Here is a 23401-nt window from a genome sequence, read left to right as displayed (position 1 = left end):
TCAGAAAAGTTTAAGAATTTTATATACATGTAGAATCTTATGAAGAATAAAAACATTATCTTATGAAGCACTTTTGATAAATCAAAATTTATAAGTTTTATTGTTAAAAAACATGCATCGACGAGAAGTTCCCGAACCAAAATGAGGACTCGATACTTATTCACAAGAACATTAAGAAAGGTTCTTTTCCAAGAGAAACAAATGCTATAATTTGTCAAATAATTTTGAGTCAATATCATTTAAAGGACAAAATAGGCTAAAACCCCTTTTTGGCCCCTGGTTCGGGGTGTCTTTTAGAATGGTGCAACAGTTTATCAATAAAAACCTGTTGTCACTCCTGCCACAAAATGGGTATTGTTTCTAAGTTATGGGTTACACAGAGGTCACAGGAAGGTCAGAAAATATGTCAATTTCCGAATTTTCTCATGTTTTCATCGATTTTACAGCACATTTTGTTTCAGAAAACATAGAGCACAAGCTTGCCTATCTACCTAATTTACATATTTCATACACTAGTATCAGATACATCTTATGTATAAAAATCTCAGATAGGCAAACCTGTGCTCTATGTTTACCGAAGTGAAAAGTATCTCAAATTTGACGAAATTCCACCAGAAATGAGGAAATTTGGGAAAATGCCCTACTTCTTCACACTCTTGTGGCCTCCGTGTAAGCTTTGAATCAAAATTAGTGCTGGTTTTCAAACAAGCTTCATTTTAAGCTCTTAAGTGCAAAGTATCAGAATTTTAACTGTGTTCGGATTTTTACATCAAATAAGGGGCCGGATTCGGCCGTTACCAAACCTTGTCCTTTGCCCAACTCCAAGGTTCAAAACAGGACAGGTATTTGGATACGGTGTTTTACATAGGTATTGATAGGGAAGAAATCTTTACAGTTATTAATTAGTAAAAATACAAAATAAAGCCATTAAGAGTTTTGTTAAAACAAATTAAAATGGTTTCCTGTTATTCATTCATTTTTATCAGTCAAGTGGCCTAGAGGGACATATACATTAATCAAACCCAAATCTGGTTGTCCATTAAACTGGTTGGAAGGCTGGCGCGACCAGGACGACGAGGACGATGATAACGAAAATTCGATGACAATTGGACATCACTTCTTTGGTAAGTAGCACCAAAAAATCATTACATGAAAAAACACGCATTCTTACATTAGGAACTCAAATTGGGCTTCCCTACAATCCGTAACAAAATTGCCTTCCTACGTATATTTTTTGTATTTTTCCCTAATAACGTTTAATTCTCCAGAGTTCTCAAAATATTGAAATCTTTCATTAGGGGAAAAAAACAGTTTGTGTCACGATATTAGTATTGCACTATCAGATTTCAATGTGATGAATTTAATTTTAAAAAAAAGTTACATAAGTTAAATATATTGGTCATTGAACTGATTTTTTTTTTGTTTCTAATTGTGATGCGTGGTTTGTTACAATGAACTTGATTGAAAAATCACCAGTGAATGGAGCTCTTTCTGTAACCGATATATAAAAAGAGATTCAAAAATGAATTAATATGTGTCAAATGTAAGAAGTATATCTTAATAGCTTCATTTACCCAAATATTACTTTCATTGTAATCAATGATTGAAGCATTGTAAACAAAAGTACTATCTACAAGAGATTTTACCTTTATCTCTTCCTAATTATAATTGTTTACGACAAATGAGTGATCAAGACATATACTTACGCTCATAAAATTACCCTTGGTGGAGATCTGTTATAATTTTGGTAGTTCATGACAGCGTCAAATTGACAAAGTATTGTATTGTAGAAAGTGACAACACCAGCGATTCGTGTATAAATCATGAACAAATATAATTTGAAATATAAACATGCAAATGATTGTTTGTTTGTTTGTTTATTGTTCAACGTCCCTCTCGAGAATTTTTCACTCATATGGAGACACCACCGCTTGCCGGTGGAAAGCTACAAATTTTGACCTATACTCGGCACTCAGGGCTATTGAGCAGAGAGGGATCTTTTTCGTGCCAGCACCTACTGCGACACGGGACCTCGGTTTATACGGTCTCATCCGAAGGACCGGTCTCCACGTCCCACAGTGGGATTCGAACCTGCAACGTAAGGATCAACTCCTTACTCCGCAACTCTAAAGCGAACGCTCTAACCACTGTGCCACGCGGGCGACTGCAAATGATTTTGTAATAATTCAACGTTTCATGCCTTTCTTTTGTAAAAGAATATCAAATATTGAATTTTCTTTAAATAAAGATTGTTAAAGTAACTTATTTGTAGCATTTTGTAATATCAAATATATCGTATTACTTTGACCCTTTTTGTGAACCATTTTTATATCATATTTGTGAATTTTTAATAGCATAACAGTGCTGTTTAATAGTCTTCTAAAGAAAATATTTTGAAATACTTCCTTTCAATAAGATTTTCCTAAAATTTCATAGGCTCTTTACCTTCCTTGGCTGCCGGGATTTTGATAATCGTGAATCTACGCTATCGGGTGCTGCTTACATTTGCCAAACGGTAGTCTTGCAGATCTTGAAAAGAAAACGTTTGATCAAACATTGTTATGTCCCCCTTCGAAGCATATTGCTTTGCTGCTGTTTGTCGGTCTGTCTGTTTGTCTGTCGGTCCGTCCACCAACAGTTTCCGTTCATTTTCTTCGCAGAGGTTGCACATACTGAAATGAAATTTGGTATACAGATTTATCATAAGAATATCTACGTCAAGTATTGTTTTGGGTACGATCGAGCAATTTTTGACAGAGTTATGCCCCTTGGACTTAAAAAATTACAATTATTTCGGAGGGGGCATAAGTGTTTCACAAACATCTGTGGTTATCTTCACCTTGTTCATTGAATACTTTTCCTGTATATGTCCATGTAAAAGATTCTTTTACGTCTACTCTGACCTTGGTGGTGGTTATTTGAACAAACTTCATGAAATAAAGCTTACTCGTTAGATATATCATGCACATCTTTAATTCCTGAGACATATTTTAAATAATTCCATCCTATTTTCTCTTTCTTAATTTCTATTTAGAAACAGCATGATCTAAATTTCCTTACAATCAAGTCCATTTGTGGAAAGTAAAGTCGAAATTGGATTTGTATGTTTTCTAAGAAGTTGGTCATAAGAACATTTTATGAATAACGATGGACGTGTAACAATAGGCCATGTAAATGACTTTTGGGATACACAAATGAAAAATAAGACAAGCATTGAACTAAAATTAATATATTTTTACAGGTTCCTTTGGCAGGAACATGAAGTTCTACTACTGTACCAATGATCCCAATGACATAAATGACGAAGGGTTCTGGCCTGCCGGGAATTATTGCATTTTAAAGCAAGGACACTCATGTCCTCCGAAAGGTTGAAAATTTTCTTTTATATGATTTACTAATTTCATCACAGATGAATTGAATGTGACAATGACAGTAAACCGGTATATTTAAATGGTTTAAAGGTTAAAATCATACGGAATCAATTTATCCATATAAATTCAAGTTATTCAGCTTATGCTCTCATGTTTCTTTTTTAATGGTCACCACGATATTTCAAAGGTGATTTTTTGGGGTGATCTACACAGGTTTTCTCAGTGGAAGCTTATATTGGGATGACGATGATTCCAGAAATAAAAACTCATATGGAGGTGTTCTACCCAGTGGATATTATGACAGAAATACAAGGATTGATTACTGCTGCAGGTATACTATAAATAGATAAAAGCTGAAAGTAAGATAGCTTAATTAGAAATAGATGTAACGATATATAAACTCCTTTTCCACAATTTACAATAAAACATTAACCTTGTCACCATTTGAAAAGAAGTTGTTAGACAAAATTCACGATGAAATCGATGGCTTTTCCTTTTGATTTTCAATATGATCAGATAACACGTGTATTACTGTATTGGCTTAACATGAGCAAAGTTTGAAACCTCTTGTAGGAATAAAAGAAATTAAGCATGGAGGTGCCCTTTGAGTTAATACAAAAACCAGCATGTCTTTTGATGATATTTGACTTCTGGGTACCTAACAGAACATTTATCTTAAAGATTATAGATTACAGACATTATTAAAGGAACATTCCAGGAACCAGTTTACAACAACTCAATACTGAAAACATAAAAAGTCTAAAATATAAGAAAACCGAATTCTTAAAAATTTTCCTAATTGGATAACAATGCGCACAGTTATAACTATATCCAGATAACTGTCAAAAGAGTGAAATATGAAGATAACGAACACTGATTATGCTTAAAAGTACAGAAAAACAACAAAATGGAGAGCAAAGCGAACTGAAAACTTCAGAAGTGGGGTATATGCATATGCATATGCATTCTGCATGCATGGAGGAATGAGTATTCCCTCTAGACCGATCACACCCACCTTGAACATTCTGACCTTATCGGGTAAACAGAATTATCCGTAGTTAATCTAATATGAAAATAAATAATGACCTAACATTTTGTATTTTAAAAAAAAGTCCTATCGACAGGTATGATTTGCAAACAAGGTTATTTGTATGAAATTTTGAATTTGCATAGACTTTGCTTGTTGTTGTCTTAAATGAGATTGTTGATACTGTAACATCATCTAATATCAGATGTACGCAGTATATGCTCTTTTGTATCGATTAACTGAATACATAAATATAATATGCAGGAGATATTAGAAAATGCCAAATAAATAAGGGAAGTCGACGATAAAAGAGTTGAGTTATCACTTTTATCATAAGTTTATTTGTTAGTTTGCCATTAATGCCTTCTCTAGTAAAACATCCAAATATGAAACAGATGTTTAATCTCCGTGGTGCCATTTTTTTCGAGTTCAATGTGATTTATAACAAATTAACGTGTGAATGAAAATAAATATTGTTAATTGATAAAAGGTCGTCGATATACCTGTTTAAGACTACAGAAACATGTAGAATTTTTAATGAATTCTGCTTCATCAAAATACAAAAACAGGGGGCTCAGTTAGTACCCATAAGATTTCCAACAGATTGTTGGAAGATTTGGTCTCCAAAGACTTCCTTAGCATTATCAATGAGAAACTTGAGCATCCTTTTAATATCAATTTCAAAGTACTTATGAGGAGAATCTGAGGTTTCACATATAAATCACCATGCATGTTTCTGCTTAAAAGTTCAAATGAGCTATACCGATATATAAAAATGCGTCCGTGTCTTTTTCTGTTGTGGATTATTTTTAAGGGGGTTTGGTGGCCAGGGCCATTTTCAGACTATTTAAACATCCTGGAAAAGTAGAGCTCTTATTTTAAACATATAAGATATTACATGAAATATTATAGTTTAAGCATGTTATTTTTAATAATGGCTTATAGCTAGAAAATTATACTTAATATTTAAAAGTGGATATGTTTAGTAATTTGGGTTTGTGGTCATTTTTATACTATTAAACATATTGGGAATTACATATAGGGAATTAAATATATAAATATAGCTGGAGCATGTTTATTGTTTTCAATATAATACTTTATGGCTAGAAAAAAAATCATGTGTCACATTTTAAGTGGATCTTTTGGTAATTCGTTGACCACCCAACCTCCTTATTTTTTTTTATCACAACAGTTTGGATAGTTTGTGTCCACAAATGATATTTCGAGAAAAAAGAGATCTGTCGTCTTATACATCATGGATACAACTGAGTTCGTAATTTCACAGACCATTATCTGTATAAAGAAGAAAATTTGGTGACTCTGTTTCGGTATAATACGCCAAAAGGACTTATAATAATGCTACCTGGGAAATGTCTGACATATAAATGATTACGTTGTCAGAGAGCTTAAGCGATGGTAGGGGGAAAATTTACCCATGGTTATTAAAATCGAATTTTTTTTAACCTTACTCTTCCAGTTTTATAACGAGTTCAATAACACTTGGCACTCAAGAAGGCTATACAAAGATGTATTTTTGTCGGATTTTGATTTCAACAAATTTGTCTGTGTTCCTTGGTTACAAAATTAGATATTTCTGTGAATTTTTTTTAACTGTTACTCTTCCTACCCTTTTAGTATGATTTTAAATTTAAATAATTTTTTATCACAGAAAAGACGGTTCATATACCAGGGAAATAGAACTTCCAACAGTACAACCATTCTATTTGATGAGATTTGCCTCCCCTTGTCAAATGATCAAAGGAATGTACGTCAGAGAAGAGCACGTGCATTTTGATGACGAGGATCACAACGACAAAAACTCGGTATCCGGAAGTCACCCATTTGGAGCTGGAAGAAGAAACCATAATCTGTATTACTGTTATTATTCTCCTCTGTAAAGAAAATTAATAATTCATGTACTAAATTTGTTATATTTTTAAAAGCATTCATAAAATGCAATACCGAGATTTGTTGAACTTTGTATGATTAGGAATGACAGAATAAATTGTTACCAATTGCACATCTTCTAGTATTGAACTATTCTTACATCACCTGTAGTGATGTGTCCAGGTGGACTGTATAGTTGAAAGAAGAGGAATAACAACTTGTGTCAAGAACACTTAGGAAGATTTTGTTTTAGATTGCCAATATCTATGAGCTGTGGAGTTTGTTTATAATTGAAAATGTTGGATGAAATGTTTGAGGATTATCTGTAAGAAATGCAAGGTATAGACTTCAACTTGAAATATGGTCAAATACAAGACTGAGCTTTTTTTATTATGAAGAATGTTGTTAAAGTTAAAAGCGTCTATCCCTTTGTTAACAAAATTAACTTCGTGATTGACAGATTGATTCGAAAGTATTATCTTCCGTAACACATGAAGCCTGTATTGGGCAACATCCATAATCACATACGAGTACACTTGTATGTATTCCGGTTTTGACGAATCCAAGTAATGACTTGCTTTAGCTTCTTTGAATAATCCAGTTAAAGTTAAAAGGGTAGAAGAGTGAAGGTTAGTGCGAATGTTATGTCGACCTAATTGTTTATTGTCGAAATGATAGAGAATCAAATGAAACATCGTATATTTTTGGCTTATTGTATGAACAATGTCCAAGACTGCGGTAACTGAAGTTATTTTTACCCATATTCTCATACAGATAAATTAGGTCGGATACATTAAAAGAGTGGGGGGAGGAGGTTTGGCATAATAATGGTGGAGGTTCCAGTATTCTTGTTATTGTTGTCTTATAGTGAATTTTAGTATTTACTCTAATCAGTGTTTGAGTATCTCTTTGAACTCCCATATGATTCCGGAATTAGTATGACGTAACAGAATCCCCAAAATTAAGCGAGTCTTACCTTGGCTAAAGGCGAAGTTTGGTAGGGATTCTGTGAGTCATTTAACTACTGAAAGGATCGGATGCCAAACCCCTGGGTCGGAGAATTGTTATCCCTCACTGGTGCTTTTTTTATTGTTGGTGACTTCATTCTTGCATTGCTTTGATTGGATGCTGAAACACTGATTAGTTTTTCAAGTATACGACTCTGGACATAAGCAACACAGATCTCATCTGATCCCATCAGTGGCTATATGACTCACTGAAACCCTACCAAACTTCGCCCTTAACCAAGGCAAGACTAGTTTAGTTTGGGGATATTTCTTAAAGTCCGTATAAACGGAAGCTTTAAGGTATTATTCAGAATTGTTCTTAAAGTAAACGTCAATTACATGCTTTAGGCCATCTTTAAAAAAAAATGTTTGTTAGCCCTCTTCCAACTGACTGGCTAAAAAACTTTTTTTAACCTCCAGGAAACGATAATTTTTTTCTTTTAATTCCTCAATTATCTCATCCCGTCAATATGTATGTTGAAATTTTCAAGGAAAAAAAATTCCCACCTACCTACCAACCCATTTTTTTTACCTTGAGTCGGAAGATAGCAAACAATTATTATTTTGATGACCTTATCTACTAGTATATATATATATATATATATATATATATATATATATATATATATATATATATATATATATATATATATATATATATATATATATATATATATATCCAATGAAAAAATCAAGAATCACAAGGCTCGAATAATCATTTTAACTGTAAGCGCTTTCTGCCTTTTAATGACTCTCCAGACAGTTACAAAATGAATATGAAATTGCTTAGTAACGTTGTTAAAAACCATATATATATATATATATATATAGAGAGAGAGAGAGAGAGAGAGAGAGGAACGTTACTAAGAAATTTCATATTCATTTTGTAACTGTCTGAAGAGTCATTAAAAGGCAGAAAGCGCTTACAGTTAAAATGATTATTTGAGTCTTGTGATTCTTGATTTTTTTCATTGGATATATCAATACTTTACTGTACCAAAAATTGGATTTTTCATAAAGTATATATATATATATATATATATATATATATATATATATATATATATATATATATATATATATATATATATATATATATATATATATATATATATGTGGTTTTTAAATTGAAAACACGCATTTTTCAAGGCTAAAATGAACCACAGCCTTTCAGTTGAAGTTTGCTCAGAATTGTTTTTGTCTATGTGTACTCCTACAAAATTACTTTATCTGAGTGATAAATGGTTAAATCAATGAGTAAGTGAAACTTTGCATGTACTCAAATCTGACTTTGTTTGAAAATCAGGGACTTTAGAGTTGGCTTAAAATTTCTTGTCCTCGCGAACAGCCAAAGGAAGGTAACCTATGAAACTTCCTGTCCAAATATGACACAAACTTTTTTTTCCAAAATGTGCATAGACATAGTAGATGCAGTCATGTATAAAATATAGAAAAAGAACGACAGAATTTTGGAGGTGGGCAAGTTGTACATCCTTAAATAAGTAACAAGATCCTTTGAAAGTTTCGGTGTGCATTGTCTCGCTGAAGTTTGTGAGAAGTCCTCGGGTATTATACTTTGCTGAACACCGAAAAAGAAAAGGTTCTGAGTACATTCGTAGTGATTTGAAGACGTTTTCAAAAGTTATATCAATATAAATACAGTAGAGTCTCGTTTATCCGGACGCTTATTTTCCTCAAAAAATTGTTTGGATTAATGAAGCATGCGGAATACTAAAATATACTGAGTATGTATAAATATAAATTGTTCCCTACAAATTTCGGCCAGAAGGTGAAGCTTTCAGATTATTGGCGTCCTGTTTAACTAGGCTCCACTGTATCCTGGCCCACTAAAGATTACACCTGATTAAAGTGCGGTTAAAAAAAATAAAATGAATGATTTATCAATGAAACAGAAGGTTATAATCATCTGTGTGCCTAAAGAAAAATATTCAATTATTTGTTACTAAAACATTAACTATATAATGTATTGATGTAAGGCATCAATTCGGCAGCAAACTTTCAATGTGATGATCATGATACCATGGATTTTTTCAAAACAAAATTTAGCAACGCAGTACTGTACATTTTTTGTAATTATCCGGAAATTGGTAAAGATTTACATATATTCATGTATCTTACCCACAAACACTCTGGGGAGCACTTTTCGTAAACCTTTTGTAAAATCATTAATAAATATAATGAAAAATGAAAAAAAATTATGGAAATGTAACCTCAACAACAATTAAGAGAATAATATAAAACATTTTTTCCATCTTCAATATTACCTTACACGTGTTATGATGAATTCTTTAAAACAGTACAAATGAGTGAAAAGAGCATAAATCATGGACTTTTTTATACTAATATAATTATGAAATAAAATACTATATACATCCCTGATAAAAACAACAAATTGTTCTATCGAAACCGTGAAAAATAACGACTCCTTTTCCCCATATTGTGACACAACAACAAACAACTTAGCGGCTCCTGAGGCCGGTAACAAAGTACCTAATTGACGGGCACGATTAGCATCAGATGTGTGATGACGTAAAAAAGTGAGTAAAATATATATTATTCTTAAAAAAAAAGATGAGCTATGGGGTAAAAGAATGAAATTAATAAAATGTCATTTTAACCTGTCGCATTATTTGTGCGTACGTGACTATTTACTGTAGCTAATATCTATTTAATCTGTAGCAGGTTCTTTTAAAGCTATTCACTAGCCATATCTAACACTGTCTCTTTTTCCCATTCTTTGAATTCTAACTTAACAAGTTTTATTCTGATAATTCGATAGTGGAATAAGAAAATGGATAAGCACTTCAGTAGAACAATCTCCCTACTTCTCATATGCTGGATCAGTAGCATTTCAGCAGGTATTGTGTTCTTATGAAAAGGTTCAGTTTTATACTCTGTTCTCCCGCTTTCAAAAAAAAAGTTAATATGTTGGAGAAAAAAAAATTCAAAAGAAAATAATGAAAGAGATTTCAAAAATTTGAATTATTGTGTATTTTGTCTTATTTACATTTATCCTTATCAGTCAAGTGGCCGAGAGGGACGTACACATTGGTCAAACCTAAATCCGGATGTCCACCGGGCTGGTTGGAGGGATGGCGACACCAGGATAATGAGGACGACGATAACAAAAACTCCTTAGCAGATGGACATCACTTCTTCGGTAAGAAAAGGTTAATTTACAAGGAAATGGAATCATTGATGAAAAATCTAAGCATCGCAACATTTCATGTCTTTTATCATCTATATGTCAGTGTCTTATCTGCGTGTACACATCAAATAACGATCGAACAAAATTCGTTGGGGGGGGTTTTGCACTAGAGTATGATTTCTTTATGTTTGAAATTACAATTTCAGTCATATAATAAAAGCCATTAATATTTGATACACATTTGTAATGTAGATATTGATTACTAGAGTCAGTTGCTAATTACATATTCAATACAAAAATTACCCTTGCATTACAGATCTCGGCCCGGTTTCACAAAAGAACGACTAAGATTAAAAAAATATAATTTCACAAATAACTTTTTTACCTTATATGAAAATGGTTTTAATCTTTTAAAAAGGAATTAAGAAAAATATATTTATGCAGGCAATTTGTAATATGGTTATTGATTGTTCTAGATTTTACAATTTTTGGACTTAGTCGGAAGTTGTTTTGTAAGACGAGTCCCTGTATAATAGCTGACGATGTTTCATGCTTTCTTTACTATGTACACGTAAACGATACTAAAATCATGTTCATTCAAATTATACTATTTACTGAACCACTTAATTGATGTAGAAATTACTTTATATTAACTGAATCAAAAGAAAAATAAGAGATTAATGAATTTGCCATAGGTGACTTTGGCAGAAATATGAAGTTCTACTATTGCACCAAAGACCCTAATGACATAAATGACGAAGGGTTCTGGCCTGCTGGGAACTATTGCATTCTTAAGCATGGAGCCACTTGTCCACCGACAGGTAAGGCATTTTGGCCAATATTACAAATTCAAATAAAGCTGAACACGACTTGTATTATTTCCTATCTCCGATATCACCACTTCATATTTGTTACCACTGCTTGCTTTCTGGCTACCTGCAGCATACATTACCTTTGTTCACATTTTGTTGCATTTTACGTGTATATGTGTTTGTATACTGCAATGACCTGTACAACTATTGTTATATTTTTGGTAAATATTCCTCCTGTCGTGAAAGAAGCACACAGTTACTTTGTCTCTCCAGATATTTAACATGTACAAGGGTAATGTAGAGTACGTCCACCTGAAAAGCATATGATATTGAACCGTGACCAAGTGAACGGCATGTATAGGGGTTGTAGAAAGAGTGCAAATGAGAGAAATATGATAAACTAATTCCTTTTACGAATCAAGTTTAGCTTTTAATTTATTTAAAGAACATCACTTTCACAATATGTCATGATGTGTGAACAGCTTTTAATTGATTTGCACATCTACTTTCCATCTAATTTGTGAGTAATTCAAATCTTTTCATTAACCAACATTGTTTCCTTTTTGTATCTTAAACTGCATGCTAGGTTTTAAAAGTGGAAGCATACACTGGGATGACGAGGATTCTAGAAATAAAAACTCTCTTGGTGGAACACTACCCAGTGGCAGCTACAACAAAAATACCAGGATTGAATATTGCTGCAGGTACATATAATTAACTAAATAAAATTGTATCATCAGGTAAAAAAAAGTTTGCAACAAGAATGAAGGAAAAAAACTGCGATTTGCCTCCAAAGTAAAATAGGATTTATTTTTTAAAAAGCAACTATTCCAGGAAACATACTTAATGATGGTTATGGTAGCAAAAGCAAAAATTGTTTTTCATTACATACAAAATGAATGTATCTTACATGTAGGTATACTAGTTTAAACAGATCAGATTGGGGTGGATTATATAAACATCTCAATTAATTATTTATTTATTTGATTTTGATCCGCTTATTTTTTGACTGTTAAGTAAATTATTGAAATCCTGAATTAAAAATTGCCTTAAAATTGTGTACCTTCTTCCTCGGAACATATCATAAGATAAAACAATTGCCAGTATAATGTCATTTGGAACTACACTATTTTTCTTAAGATCTTATTGAAACTAACTGAAGATGTGTTTCTATGGATTATCAACGATAGACAGGCCAGTAAGAGAAACACAGCTTGCATATCACTTACTCATCTACATCGCCTAATTAATGTTTCGTATTATCCGTCCGACTATGATATGCATAAAGGTCATATTGCAAATTCCTTCATATGAGTAACATTGAATCCTCTCTGTCTCACAATAGTTAACATTCGAGCTAAGATTGCCTACAATTTTGATGCTTTTCAAATACAAAATTATGCAAATGTTATGGATGAGCAGATATGCATCAAATATGATTCTCATTTACCCCCTAAACTTTTTGCGGAGGTTAATTCAGCAAAGTTTGAGGTCGATCTTGTTGAAACACATTCATTGCTTTAAATATGCCTGTGGCAACACTGGTTCTTTACAGGTATGAGGCGTCTTTTTCATGATCAGTTGAAGTGTTCATTTACATCATCTACTGTGGTAGATTGATTGTACTTGTAAATTACTTTATACTACAGAAAAGACGGTTCCTACACCAATGAGATACTTCTGCCGACAGCACAACCATTCTATCTGTTGAGATTTACGTCGCAGTGTCAGTTAGTCAGGGGTATGTACGTCAGAGAAGAGAAGGTGCATTTTGATGACGAGGATAAAAACAACAAAAACTCGGTATCCGGAAGTTATCCCTTTGGAGCCGGCGGAAGAAACCATAACCTCTACTACTGCTACTATTTCCCATTATAAATGTAGTCAGATTTTGCAAATGTAAAACTTATATTGAATAAAATAGTTTTTAAGAGGGTTTTTTTTTCTATACACGACCTGCAATGTTCTTTCAATTTTTCATTTATAGTTCCTTCCATTCAGATGTCGACTTGATATATCCCACTGAACTCGAAATAAAAGCTGTCACAGAATCTGTAAAATATGTTTCATATTTGGATGTTTTACTAACTATAGATTATAAGGGCCAACTAACAACTAAACTGTATGACAAACCAGGTGACTTCAGTTTTTTCCATCGTTAACTGACCTTATTTATGTAGCAATAATCTCACATCACCTGCATATTGTGTTTACGTCTCCCAACTTTTTCGATACTCTAAAGCATGCTCTGAGTACGAACAATTTTTAAACCCAGACAGACTACTGGCAGATAAGTTGATGTTACAGGGATTTTAGTCAGCATTTCGTAAATTTTATGGTTATTATAATGACTCTGTTTGCAAATATAACCTATCATTCGGTCGTATTTAAGCTGACGTGTTTCTTTCCGAATTTTAGGCCTTTGTTTTCATACTGAATTTGACTACAGAATATTCCGTCTACCTGATCAATACATAGAGCTCAAGGCGGATATGACTGGTCCACAGTGGATGGTTCACAGATTTGAGTTTTTGAGTTGTTTGTAGATTTTTTTTTAGTCCGTCATCACTTCACAGTAAGAAATAAGACCTTTCAGTTAAAACTGAAAAGTGGCTTTCAGTGACTTTTCAATGGCTATTCAGTCGCTGAATGGCAGGTACATTTTAGAGATCTTTCGGCATTCTTTCAGCCACAATTCGGGCACATTTTAGTCACCATTCAGCCGACACATTTCAGTTATCTTTTAGTAACCTTTCCGTGCCCTTTTCGATGTCTAACTGTCGCCTTTCAGTGACCTTTCAGTTTTATTTCAGTCGTCATTTCAGAAATTTTCATCGGCGTTTTATTGGTGTATAAGTAACCATTTCTTTAAAATTTAATAAAATTATTTATATCTTTTCATGTCTTGAATACGTTGAAATGATAATGGGTAGATGTTCAATTATATTTAAATTGTTTAATAAAAATTTAAGCTGCGATTATAAACCATAAAATATATGTCTTAATATAATGAAAGATACATAAAATATTGGAAGAAATAAAAATTGTTTAAGAATTTGTCATTAGTTACACAAAAAAGATTAAGAAAATTAAAATAATTTTAAAAGATAAAACATTACAATCCAATATTCATGTCAGAATTTAATAAATTGTCAAAGAACTTGCTCTTTTTCTTTCTATAAAAAGCATAAATCCATGATAGATATTTTTACAAGCTTATTGAATATAGTTCATGTAACTGTTAAATGATAAAAAAAAATCATTGCTTTTAAACAAAAAACTCTATTTTTTCCAGATCTAATTATATTTTCTGCATAATTTTTTCGTCCATCTTATGCGATTAGTTTTCATGGAATTTCTCGGAGTGATAGAAGAGGCTGAATTATTTATGTCTCTTCTGAAAGTAATTTTATTTCTGAAAAATCAGATGATGTATTAGATTATAAAAAATCCTTTTAAAATCTTGTAATATAATTTTCTAGGAGTAGAATTTACAACATTCTCTCAAATGAAGAGTGAACTCCAATCATTTCTGTACAAAAAAAGGTGCCCATCGTCGATTATTAGTATAATCCCGATAAAAGGCGTGTAACAATTAGTCTGCTCCGAAAATCTGCCAAATTCACATAGAATATATAAAATATATACAGGATACATTGTATATACATATCGACAAGCTCCTCGATAACAGGTGACCTAAGAGTCCCAATTCTACACATTTATTAATATTAATCGGCAATTATATTAATAAATCTCCGTGGCGTAATGGATAAGGTTACAGGTTATCAAGTGGGGTGAACCGGATATTAGACCCCGGGATGTGTCAAAGATTTTTTTTTGATTCACTTTTATTCATTCTTTTTTAAATTTGAAAATAGATAAATTTGATACCATTATAATAGGAAAAAAGTATAATAAATTTGCTAAGTTAAAAAAATAAGCAGATTATTTAATTAAAAGATAACTTAAAGGCCATTGAAAAGTACCTGCCATTCAGTCGACTGAAGTAACTGAAAGAGCACTGAAAAGTCACTGACAGGCCCTCTCAGTGACTTATTAGTGACCATTCAGTGGGCATTCAGTTACCATTCCGCCGACTGAATGTTGTAATTTCATTCTGTGCTTTATCACAGACAACAGATAATTTCCGATAATTATGCAAAATACTATAGGTACTCTTAGTGTGTCTATGCAGGTGTATATTATATAACAAGTCAAATGCAAATGCAATAAAAATCAAACATCAAAAGATATGTGTGAGTAAAAAATTAATTTAACACATAAGAATGTTTCAATGATAAATATTAATTTTCTGTTATGATTTGCTTATTAAAGTGATATGTGCTATCAACAAATATACCACATAGTTGCATAACAAATCATTGATAAAAAAAGTATATAATTGCAATCGGCCTGTTATGCCTAATCGTCACCTTTGGATATGTCAATATATAATGTCATTAATCTATTATTACATAGGAAATTATTGTGGTTCTGTATGAAATGAATGATGTTTTTGAAAAATTGAAATAATGGGCACTCTTAGGAAAATGTTTATCAAAACACGCAGCAATTTTGACAACCGCATTTACTATAGATCACCAAATTTTCAGGACACGAAAGTTAAAACCGCTGAACGATTTGAAATATGCGGCGTATGTCATTTCCATCTGCTACAGTCAAAATAATGAAATGGGCGAGTATAATTTCACGCGGTCTTCTGAGAAAACATTGGTTTAAATTATCATTTCATAGTTGATTTTGAATCCATTAAGCTATTCAGCGCTGCATATTACCCATTATTCCGCAGTTTAAACTTTCTTGCGAAAATAATGTGTCGCAAAAATTTAGTAATCTAAGTAAATACGTTTGTTAGTGGTTAGTGTTGATAAACATTTCCTTCGAGTTCTCGTTATTTCAAATTTCAAAAATATCATGCCCCTCCATATAGAGCCATAATAATTTCTCTAGCAAGCCCTCGAGGAATAGTTCCTGTTGCGGTTTGACGAAAGACTTTTCCCACTCAGAGCCAGTGGATGTGTATAATATAATCTACAGTAATAAAAATAATGCCAGAATAATTTTTACCTAGAAGTCGATTGCGCGTTACTTCGCAAATAAAAAGCGATTTTCAAAATGTCTCATACAGTCATATCAATACTCTCCACTTCTTAATAAGCAAGAAATTAAGAGTCAGGGAGAAACTCTTTTTTCCTAGCTTGTTGAATGCCAGGACATTTTTAAAAACTCTTTCTGCAGAGGAAGGACGAAGTCTGAATGCATCTCTCCTAAATATAAGAAGTTATTCTATACAGATCGGGACATAGATTTCAAATTACAACAGGGACCAGCAGCTTCTCTACAAGACTCTAATTTACCTGATCATTCTATTTTATCAAAGTTAGAATTCTAGAGAAGATTTACCATCATACTAATAGCCCATCATTGAGTACACCTTTCCGTAGACAACAAGAAAAATACTGGAAACAAGGTATGGTAACAATGACAAGGTCGATAGTGTTGGGAATCTTTCAAGTCCTTAGTGTAGCAATGTGAATGTGATGGGTCTTTTTAACAATACACAGAGACGTAAGCGTAGTCATGGACATCGGTCTAACAATAAACCTATTATACACGATGTCTCCATTGATTCACTACTACCTTATGTAAATAAACAGTTAGGTCTTCATCACATTTGCACCAAACTTTACTCTGTCCCTTTGAAAGTTTTAATTAGTCTATTTGAATAGCTCAAGAAAAGTCTATATTTGGATTCTTCGACACCAAATATAGGATAATATCTGTGATTATGGATTTTGCACATCACAGGCTTTTTAAACCGCCACGTTTTACGGAAGAAAATACTGCTCAAACAACCCGTTTATTCCTTAAACTTCAATTTGCCAACAAAAGAATTGACGCAGTTAATGTAAGTAATATTCTTAATCACGAAAGGGTCCAGTCTTGTATTCCACCATATTTCAAGTTGAAGTTTACACCTTGTATTTCTTACAAATATACAGCGACTATTGCTTCCAAACTTTTTAATTACAAAACTAACTTTATAGTGCCTAGATATCGAACATATGAAACATAATCCTCCAACATGTTCATGTTCTTCTTCACCCTACAACTATAGTCCTGCTAGATGATTCATTACTAGTGACATAAATATAGTTAAGGACCTTAAATCACTTATTTTGAAGGGGCCAAAATTAAGGGAACCCCGATCATTCAACTGGTGTCATAATTTCATAAATATTATGAATTCTTTGGAAGATTCCCTAACAAAAAAATACAATAGTTAACTATAGTTTACTTTATTTACCTCTACTCTTATTACTCTATATAAAATTAATACCACAAAACTGTTTATTTCCCCGAGAAGATACTATTTCCCCCATCTGAGGACTACTCCCTGAAAAATCAGAGCTACTCCCTGGGACTACTCCTTCATGAATATTTATTATTAATTTTAACCAATTAAACTGAACAGCGGGCGGAGCGTTCAAGGAATCTCGAGTCCGTGACGGACGTAATGTTATTAGCAATGTACCTATGACGTCAAAACATTTTGACATGCGATGTCAAAATCATACTGGAATTTCTAAGCAAAAAGAGGACAACGATAATCCTTCGAAATGTTAGTGAAATTATTATTTTTTTTAATAATTATATTTTTTTCCGTATTGATGCATTACATATTTAACAAAATTGGAATCATGCGCATTTTTGATTATTTATATAAATGCCTCTATATTGTTTTAAAAATGTCTGAGTCTTAAGTTAATAAATCTCCTTTGTTTGTTTCGGTATAATAAAACAGTTATGGAATGGGTACTCGGGAAATAGCAAATTTATGGTTCCCCTCGGCAGGAAACTAGTTTCCTCCCTCGGGGAACCATAAATTTGCTATTTCCCTCATACCCATTCCATAACTGTATAATAGTTAACTATTAGTTAACTATAGTGATAACTCTGACACTATGAAAAGTATAGTTAACTATAGTAATAACTTTGACACTTTGATTTACTACAGTGAAATCTTTGACACTTTGATTTACTATAGTGATAACAATGAAAACTTTGAAAAACTATTGTCATGGATTATCCGCGAGTTCATGTAACGTTAACTTTGTTGTGACGTCATAATACTTTCGTTTGTTTCTATAGATAATAACAAGTCTCAAATAAACCACTATACGATTAAGACGTCTTTTATTTCTTTCCACAACATTTTCCGCGAGTTTATGTAACGTTAACTTTGTTGTGACGTCATAATATTTTACGTTACGTTTATATAAACTCGCGGATAATCCATGACAACTATAGGGTAAGTCAGGGTAATTTCGACCACCGTTTAATTTCGACCACAGGAACACAACACCACACAAAGATGTACGGAAGTGTTGAGACAAATTTAATTTATTCGGAATTTTAGAAAACTATTCCTCAAATAGTGTTTCCTAGTATAATTATTCATCGCAAATATAGCTTGATCAGAGATATAAATAATATTTTTACTATTATTTATGTCTCTAGTTTGACGTTCGATGTCCCCGTCTTCAGTGCGCTTGATTTGATCAAGGAAATGCAAGAGAGACAACTCGTACGACCTCTTTTTAAGTTTGACCTTGTTCAACAGTCTACAGCACGAATTAAATTAAAATTGTTTTATTTTTTCTTGGAATATCTTTAAGTTGCAGAATTTTACAAATTTATCTTGGATTTCTCTCAAAATGCACAAGAAACGTCCATATGATTTTGGTCGAAATTACCCCTACTGATTTTAAGGACGCGGGGTAAATTCGACCACTTATTCTGAAATATGTGTAAGTTGTCTTTAACAGCTGTTTAATGCAATGTAGAGTTAGACCTTCCAAAAAAAAAAGATTATACTGTATATTTACAATATAAACTACATATAACCTTTTATATTTTAAAAAAATATATGTCAGATTAATTAACATATGCATGCCTAGCTATATATATTGTTCGGGCCGTTCACGACGGTACATCACTGATCGAGGTGCGAGAGAACACGGAGTCGGCACTGGCTTTGAAATAACACATGGCGAGAGCAATCCATCAGATTCCAAACCCGTCAAATTAACAAAAGAGAGGATGCAGGCAATATTAAATATATGTAAAAAAAAAAAAAAAAAAATCAGGTTTTGGTATTTTTTTTTCAGTTTTCATCATTACGAATGCGTTTGACGGGCAAGACTGAGGCTATCGAAAACCAACGAATCAGTCGTATTAAGATCGTATCACACAGTCCAGGTAAAAAAACAAATCCAAATAGTACTCAAAATATCAGAACAACACACCAAAAGAGCCTCAACAATCTTGAAACACACACACAAAAAAAACGTTACACGAAATAAATGATTTCTTTGAGTTTGTTTTTTTTTTTGGGGGGGGGGGGGGGGGGTTCAGAGGACTTTGCTTCTGGAAATCTTTATTTAATCATCGTCGGAAACCCCGGCATGGTCGGTCTCGACCGACCGTGGGTTTCCGACGATGTATTTAATTGACTTGATCTAATTTCTCAGGATCTATCTCTTTTAAGAATTAAAAAAAAACGTAAAAAAATATACATAAAACAACGCATTCCAAATGAATGGGTATATGGTAAAAATTAGTGAAGAAAAATATAGATTACGCAATTCTAATGCTATGCTCAAACCTTATACATATATATATATACAGCTGTATATACAATTTGAATGATTCTGTTGTGAAAAGACAATATTAAATAAAATCCCCTTTGGGTTGAACAATTTAAAAATCATAACAAAGAAATTATTTGTGGAATCTGAGAAAATTTTATCTATTTGCATAATTTTATTATACAATTTTAAAATATAGAGTTAGCAAATTAAAAGCAGAATTTAGAATCGGAACAAGAATTAAGATGTGTGTAAGACAACATTGAAAAGCTTAAGTAACCCAACCCAATTCTTTACTGTATGGATACTAGTACTTATCCATTTTAATCTTTTTATTGAGAGAGATAGAGATAGATACACGTATTTCTAAATAACGCAATACAGTTTCTCGGACCATAAATTTTGAATAAAACGCGACGGGTAAAGTTTACTTGCATTGCAAGAGTTATCTTTCTTTTTGATGTTTGTTGTGGTCGAAATTACCCCAAGGCCGGTCGAAATTAACCCATGCAACATGCTTGTACTTATTTCTAAACCAATTCATTATTTTTTTATGCATTTTTTAACTCCTAAAGCAAAAAATATAAAGAAAAAATCATTCTCAATTACTTTTAATCTTTTTTAAACTAGTACATTTGAAAACAGTCGTGTTTTGTGGATTGAAAGCCACAAATCAGCAAAAGTGGTCGAAATTACCCCAGTCTACCCTAGTGATCACTATGAAAACTTTTATTTACTTTGGTGAAAACTTTGATTTACTATATATATAGTGATCACTTTGAAAACTTTGATTCACTATAGTGATCACTATGACACTATAGTGATCACTTTGAAAACTTTGATTTACAATAGTGATAACTTTGAAACTTTGATTTACTAAAGTTAACTATAGTTAACTATAGTAAACTATAGTTAACTATAATTTACAATAGTATTTTTTGTTAGGGTTAGGCCAAACATGAAAAAAGAAGACCCTGACACTTTGTCCGAATGGATTAAAAGTATCAGATGGATGTTGAAATCTCGCATTAAGCGATTGAGGGACAATATGAAAACCATCTATTCTTCTGTCTTCAAAAATTCAGACGTGAAAAAAGAATTAGATAGATATATTGGTCCCAGCGACAAAGCAGGTAACAACATTTCTTTGTTTGTAAGTCTCATTATTTTAATTGTATTTTAGAGGAGCTGGGATTTTATTCTGCAAGGGATATTCCAACTTATACCCATAACTCCCTTTCAAAGGAGGAAATTCTTCAAAATCATATGTCAGTTTTAAATATTCTTAATATCCCCAACAATCAAATTGAATTTGAATTAACATACTTATGTTGGAATCCTAAGCTATATAAAAATTCTTACAAAGATACATGGTGGTTTCCAGTAAATGTTCTTCCTGGCCTCTTTCTTTACTCCTCATTAAAATATTAACGACAGTGAAGGAGAAACTTCAGGAGTATTGTACAAGAATATATTCGAGAAGTGGTGTAAACAGATGTGGATACTTAAAAATTCAAAGGAACTTTTAGAAAATTTGAAATCACAAAATTTTAACAAAATCAACACCATAAAAACTTTTCAACTTCATATACAACCATTCCCCACGATAACATAAATTCCAGTCTTTTTGACATCTTAGACAGTTGCTTTTTCAATAAAAATGAAACTCGTAAAGAACTACGCACGGTAACTCCCGATTCCCGCCTACATTTTACAACCATTTAATTCAATATTGATGACAATTTGGCCATAAAATCTTTGTTTAATACAAAGAACAGTTCAATGGTAATTGATTAATTATTTTCATTCCAGTGCTAAATAGTAAAATATCCCTAATTCCAGCTCTTGAAGTAAGGGGGGGGGGGGGGGTAGACGATATTTTCCACTGAAATCGGGCTATAAAGCATCACCATATTCTGAAATAGTCTTGGATATGAATAAATGTTTCTTAAATCTTTTCTTATGTTTATGCACATAAAATTAAGCATATATATTAGTAAAATATAATGTTTCATTTGTAAAGCACTTGGAAATTGCTGAAAAAATAAGCATTTTGGTCGTTTTTTGTATATAAACATATGCCTCCCCCCCCCCCCCCCCCGTGAAACACAAAAAGCTTTGGTATGAATTTGTGAAATGACAGTCCAGATTTTTGTTTCACGGGGGGGGGGGGGGGGGAAGATGTTTTAAAAATATTTTCCGTTTTCCGTTGATTTCTATAGTGAAAAACACGTGTTTTACCAAAATTTGAGAGTTATCTCTCGTTGTTTTCCCAAAGAAGTAATGTTTTATGAAAATCCATATAAATATCAATATAAATATTAAAAATCATTCGAATATCTTCACTTTTGAAAATTGACGTGGAGGTAGGCGGGAGAACAATACTATCGTTCGCAGTTCTTTACTTACCTTGTCACTGGCCATTTGCAAAATTATTTTTGTTAAAAAACATTCTGATGGTACACACAAGTACTCCAAAGTTGATATTAAAAAGACGCTTGAATTTCTGGTTGACAATATCTATGCAGTTTTTGGAGATCACGTCTTCCAACATTCTGTCGGAATTTCAATGGGTACCTATTTCGCCCCTTTATTAGCAGACCTATTTTTGTTTTCATATGAAGCAGAATGTATTCAAAAACTTCTACACACACTTGCTGTGGCCTTCATCTCGACATTTAGATATATCGATGACGTATTATCAATTAACAATAGTTACTTTCATTCATATGTCGACTCTATATATCTTAGTGAACTTGAAATAAAATATACCACAGAGTCTAACACGTCTGTTTCATATTTGGATATTTTACTAGAAAAATATGTTAATGGAAATCTAACAACCATGCTTTATGATAAACATTATGACTTCACCTTTTCTATCGTCAACTTCCCTTATTTATGTAGCAATATACCCTTATCACCTGCATATGGAGATTATGTCTCCCAGTTGATTCGATACGAAAGAGCATGCTCTACGTACTAACAATTTCTAAAACGAGGCAAGCTATTGACAAACAAGTTGATAAAACAAGGATCGATACAATGAACATGTCAGCAAATTCAATCTATCGTTAAATCGAATACTGACTGACGTTTTTCATACTAATTGTTAGGCCATTATTTACACACTGAATTGTTCCCTGATTTTTTCGTTTGCCCGATGATGACAAGGAGATCACGGCGGGTGTGACCGGTCGACAAAGGATGGTTACCCCTCCGTGGCACCTGATCTCACCTCTGATGCTTTTAGAGGTTTGTGTTTGCTCCGCTCCCCAATTGTATTGTTTCAATGGACTTTTGAGCTTTTCAACTTTTGTTCGTTATCTCAATATTTCATTTGTCGAGTTTGTTTTGCAAATATGAACTATTTACAATTGAAATACAATAATTGCATTTTCTGTTGCATAAATGCTTCCCAATACAAGATAGATGTACTGCTTGATAAAATTCAAC

General features: G+C 32.5%; 2 protein-coding genes across 2 annotated transcripts in view; both read left to right on the top strand.

The window, feature by feature from the left end:
- The first annotated feature begins 347 nt into the window (after positions 1-347).
- Positions 348-23401, top strand: part of LOC133188066 (uncharacterized) — a 32643-nt gene continuing 9589 nt past the window's right edge. Inside the window, exons 1-4 of the mRNA XM_061323455.1 lie at positions 348-393; positions 987-1124; positions 3242-3367; positions 3585-3702. Of these exons, the coding sequence (XP_061179439.1) occupies positions 348-393; positions 987-1124; positions 3242-3367; positions 3585-3702 (428 nt within the window). The remainder of the gene's footprint in view (positions 394-986; positions 1125-3241; positions 3368-3584; positions 3703-23401) is intronic.
- LOC133187488 (uncharacterized) lies at positions 10035-13206 on the top strand. The gene is made up of 5 exons (XM_061322885.1): positions 10035-10171; positions 10336-10473; positions 11157-11282; positions 11860-11977; positions 12923-13206. Exons 1-5 carry the CDS (start codon positions 10105-10107, stop codon positions 13149-13151), a joined length of 678 nt encoding a protein of 225 aa, XP_061178869.1. The 5' UTR covers positions 10035-10104; the 3' UTR covers positions 13152-13206.

The sequence above is a fragment of the Saccostrea echinata genome, unplaced genomic scaffold, assembly GCF_033153115.1.
Source record: "Saccostrea echinata isolate AGI-Se365-2 ecotype Australia unplaced genomic scaffold, CSIRO_AGI_Sech_v1 ptg000015l, whole genome shotgun sequence".
NCBI classification, from domain to species: Eukaryota; Metazoa; Mollusca; class Bivalvia; order Ostreida; family Ostreidae; genus Saccostrea; species Saccostrea echinata.
This window is presented reverse-complemented; position numbering and strand designations above follow the sequence as displayed.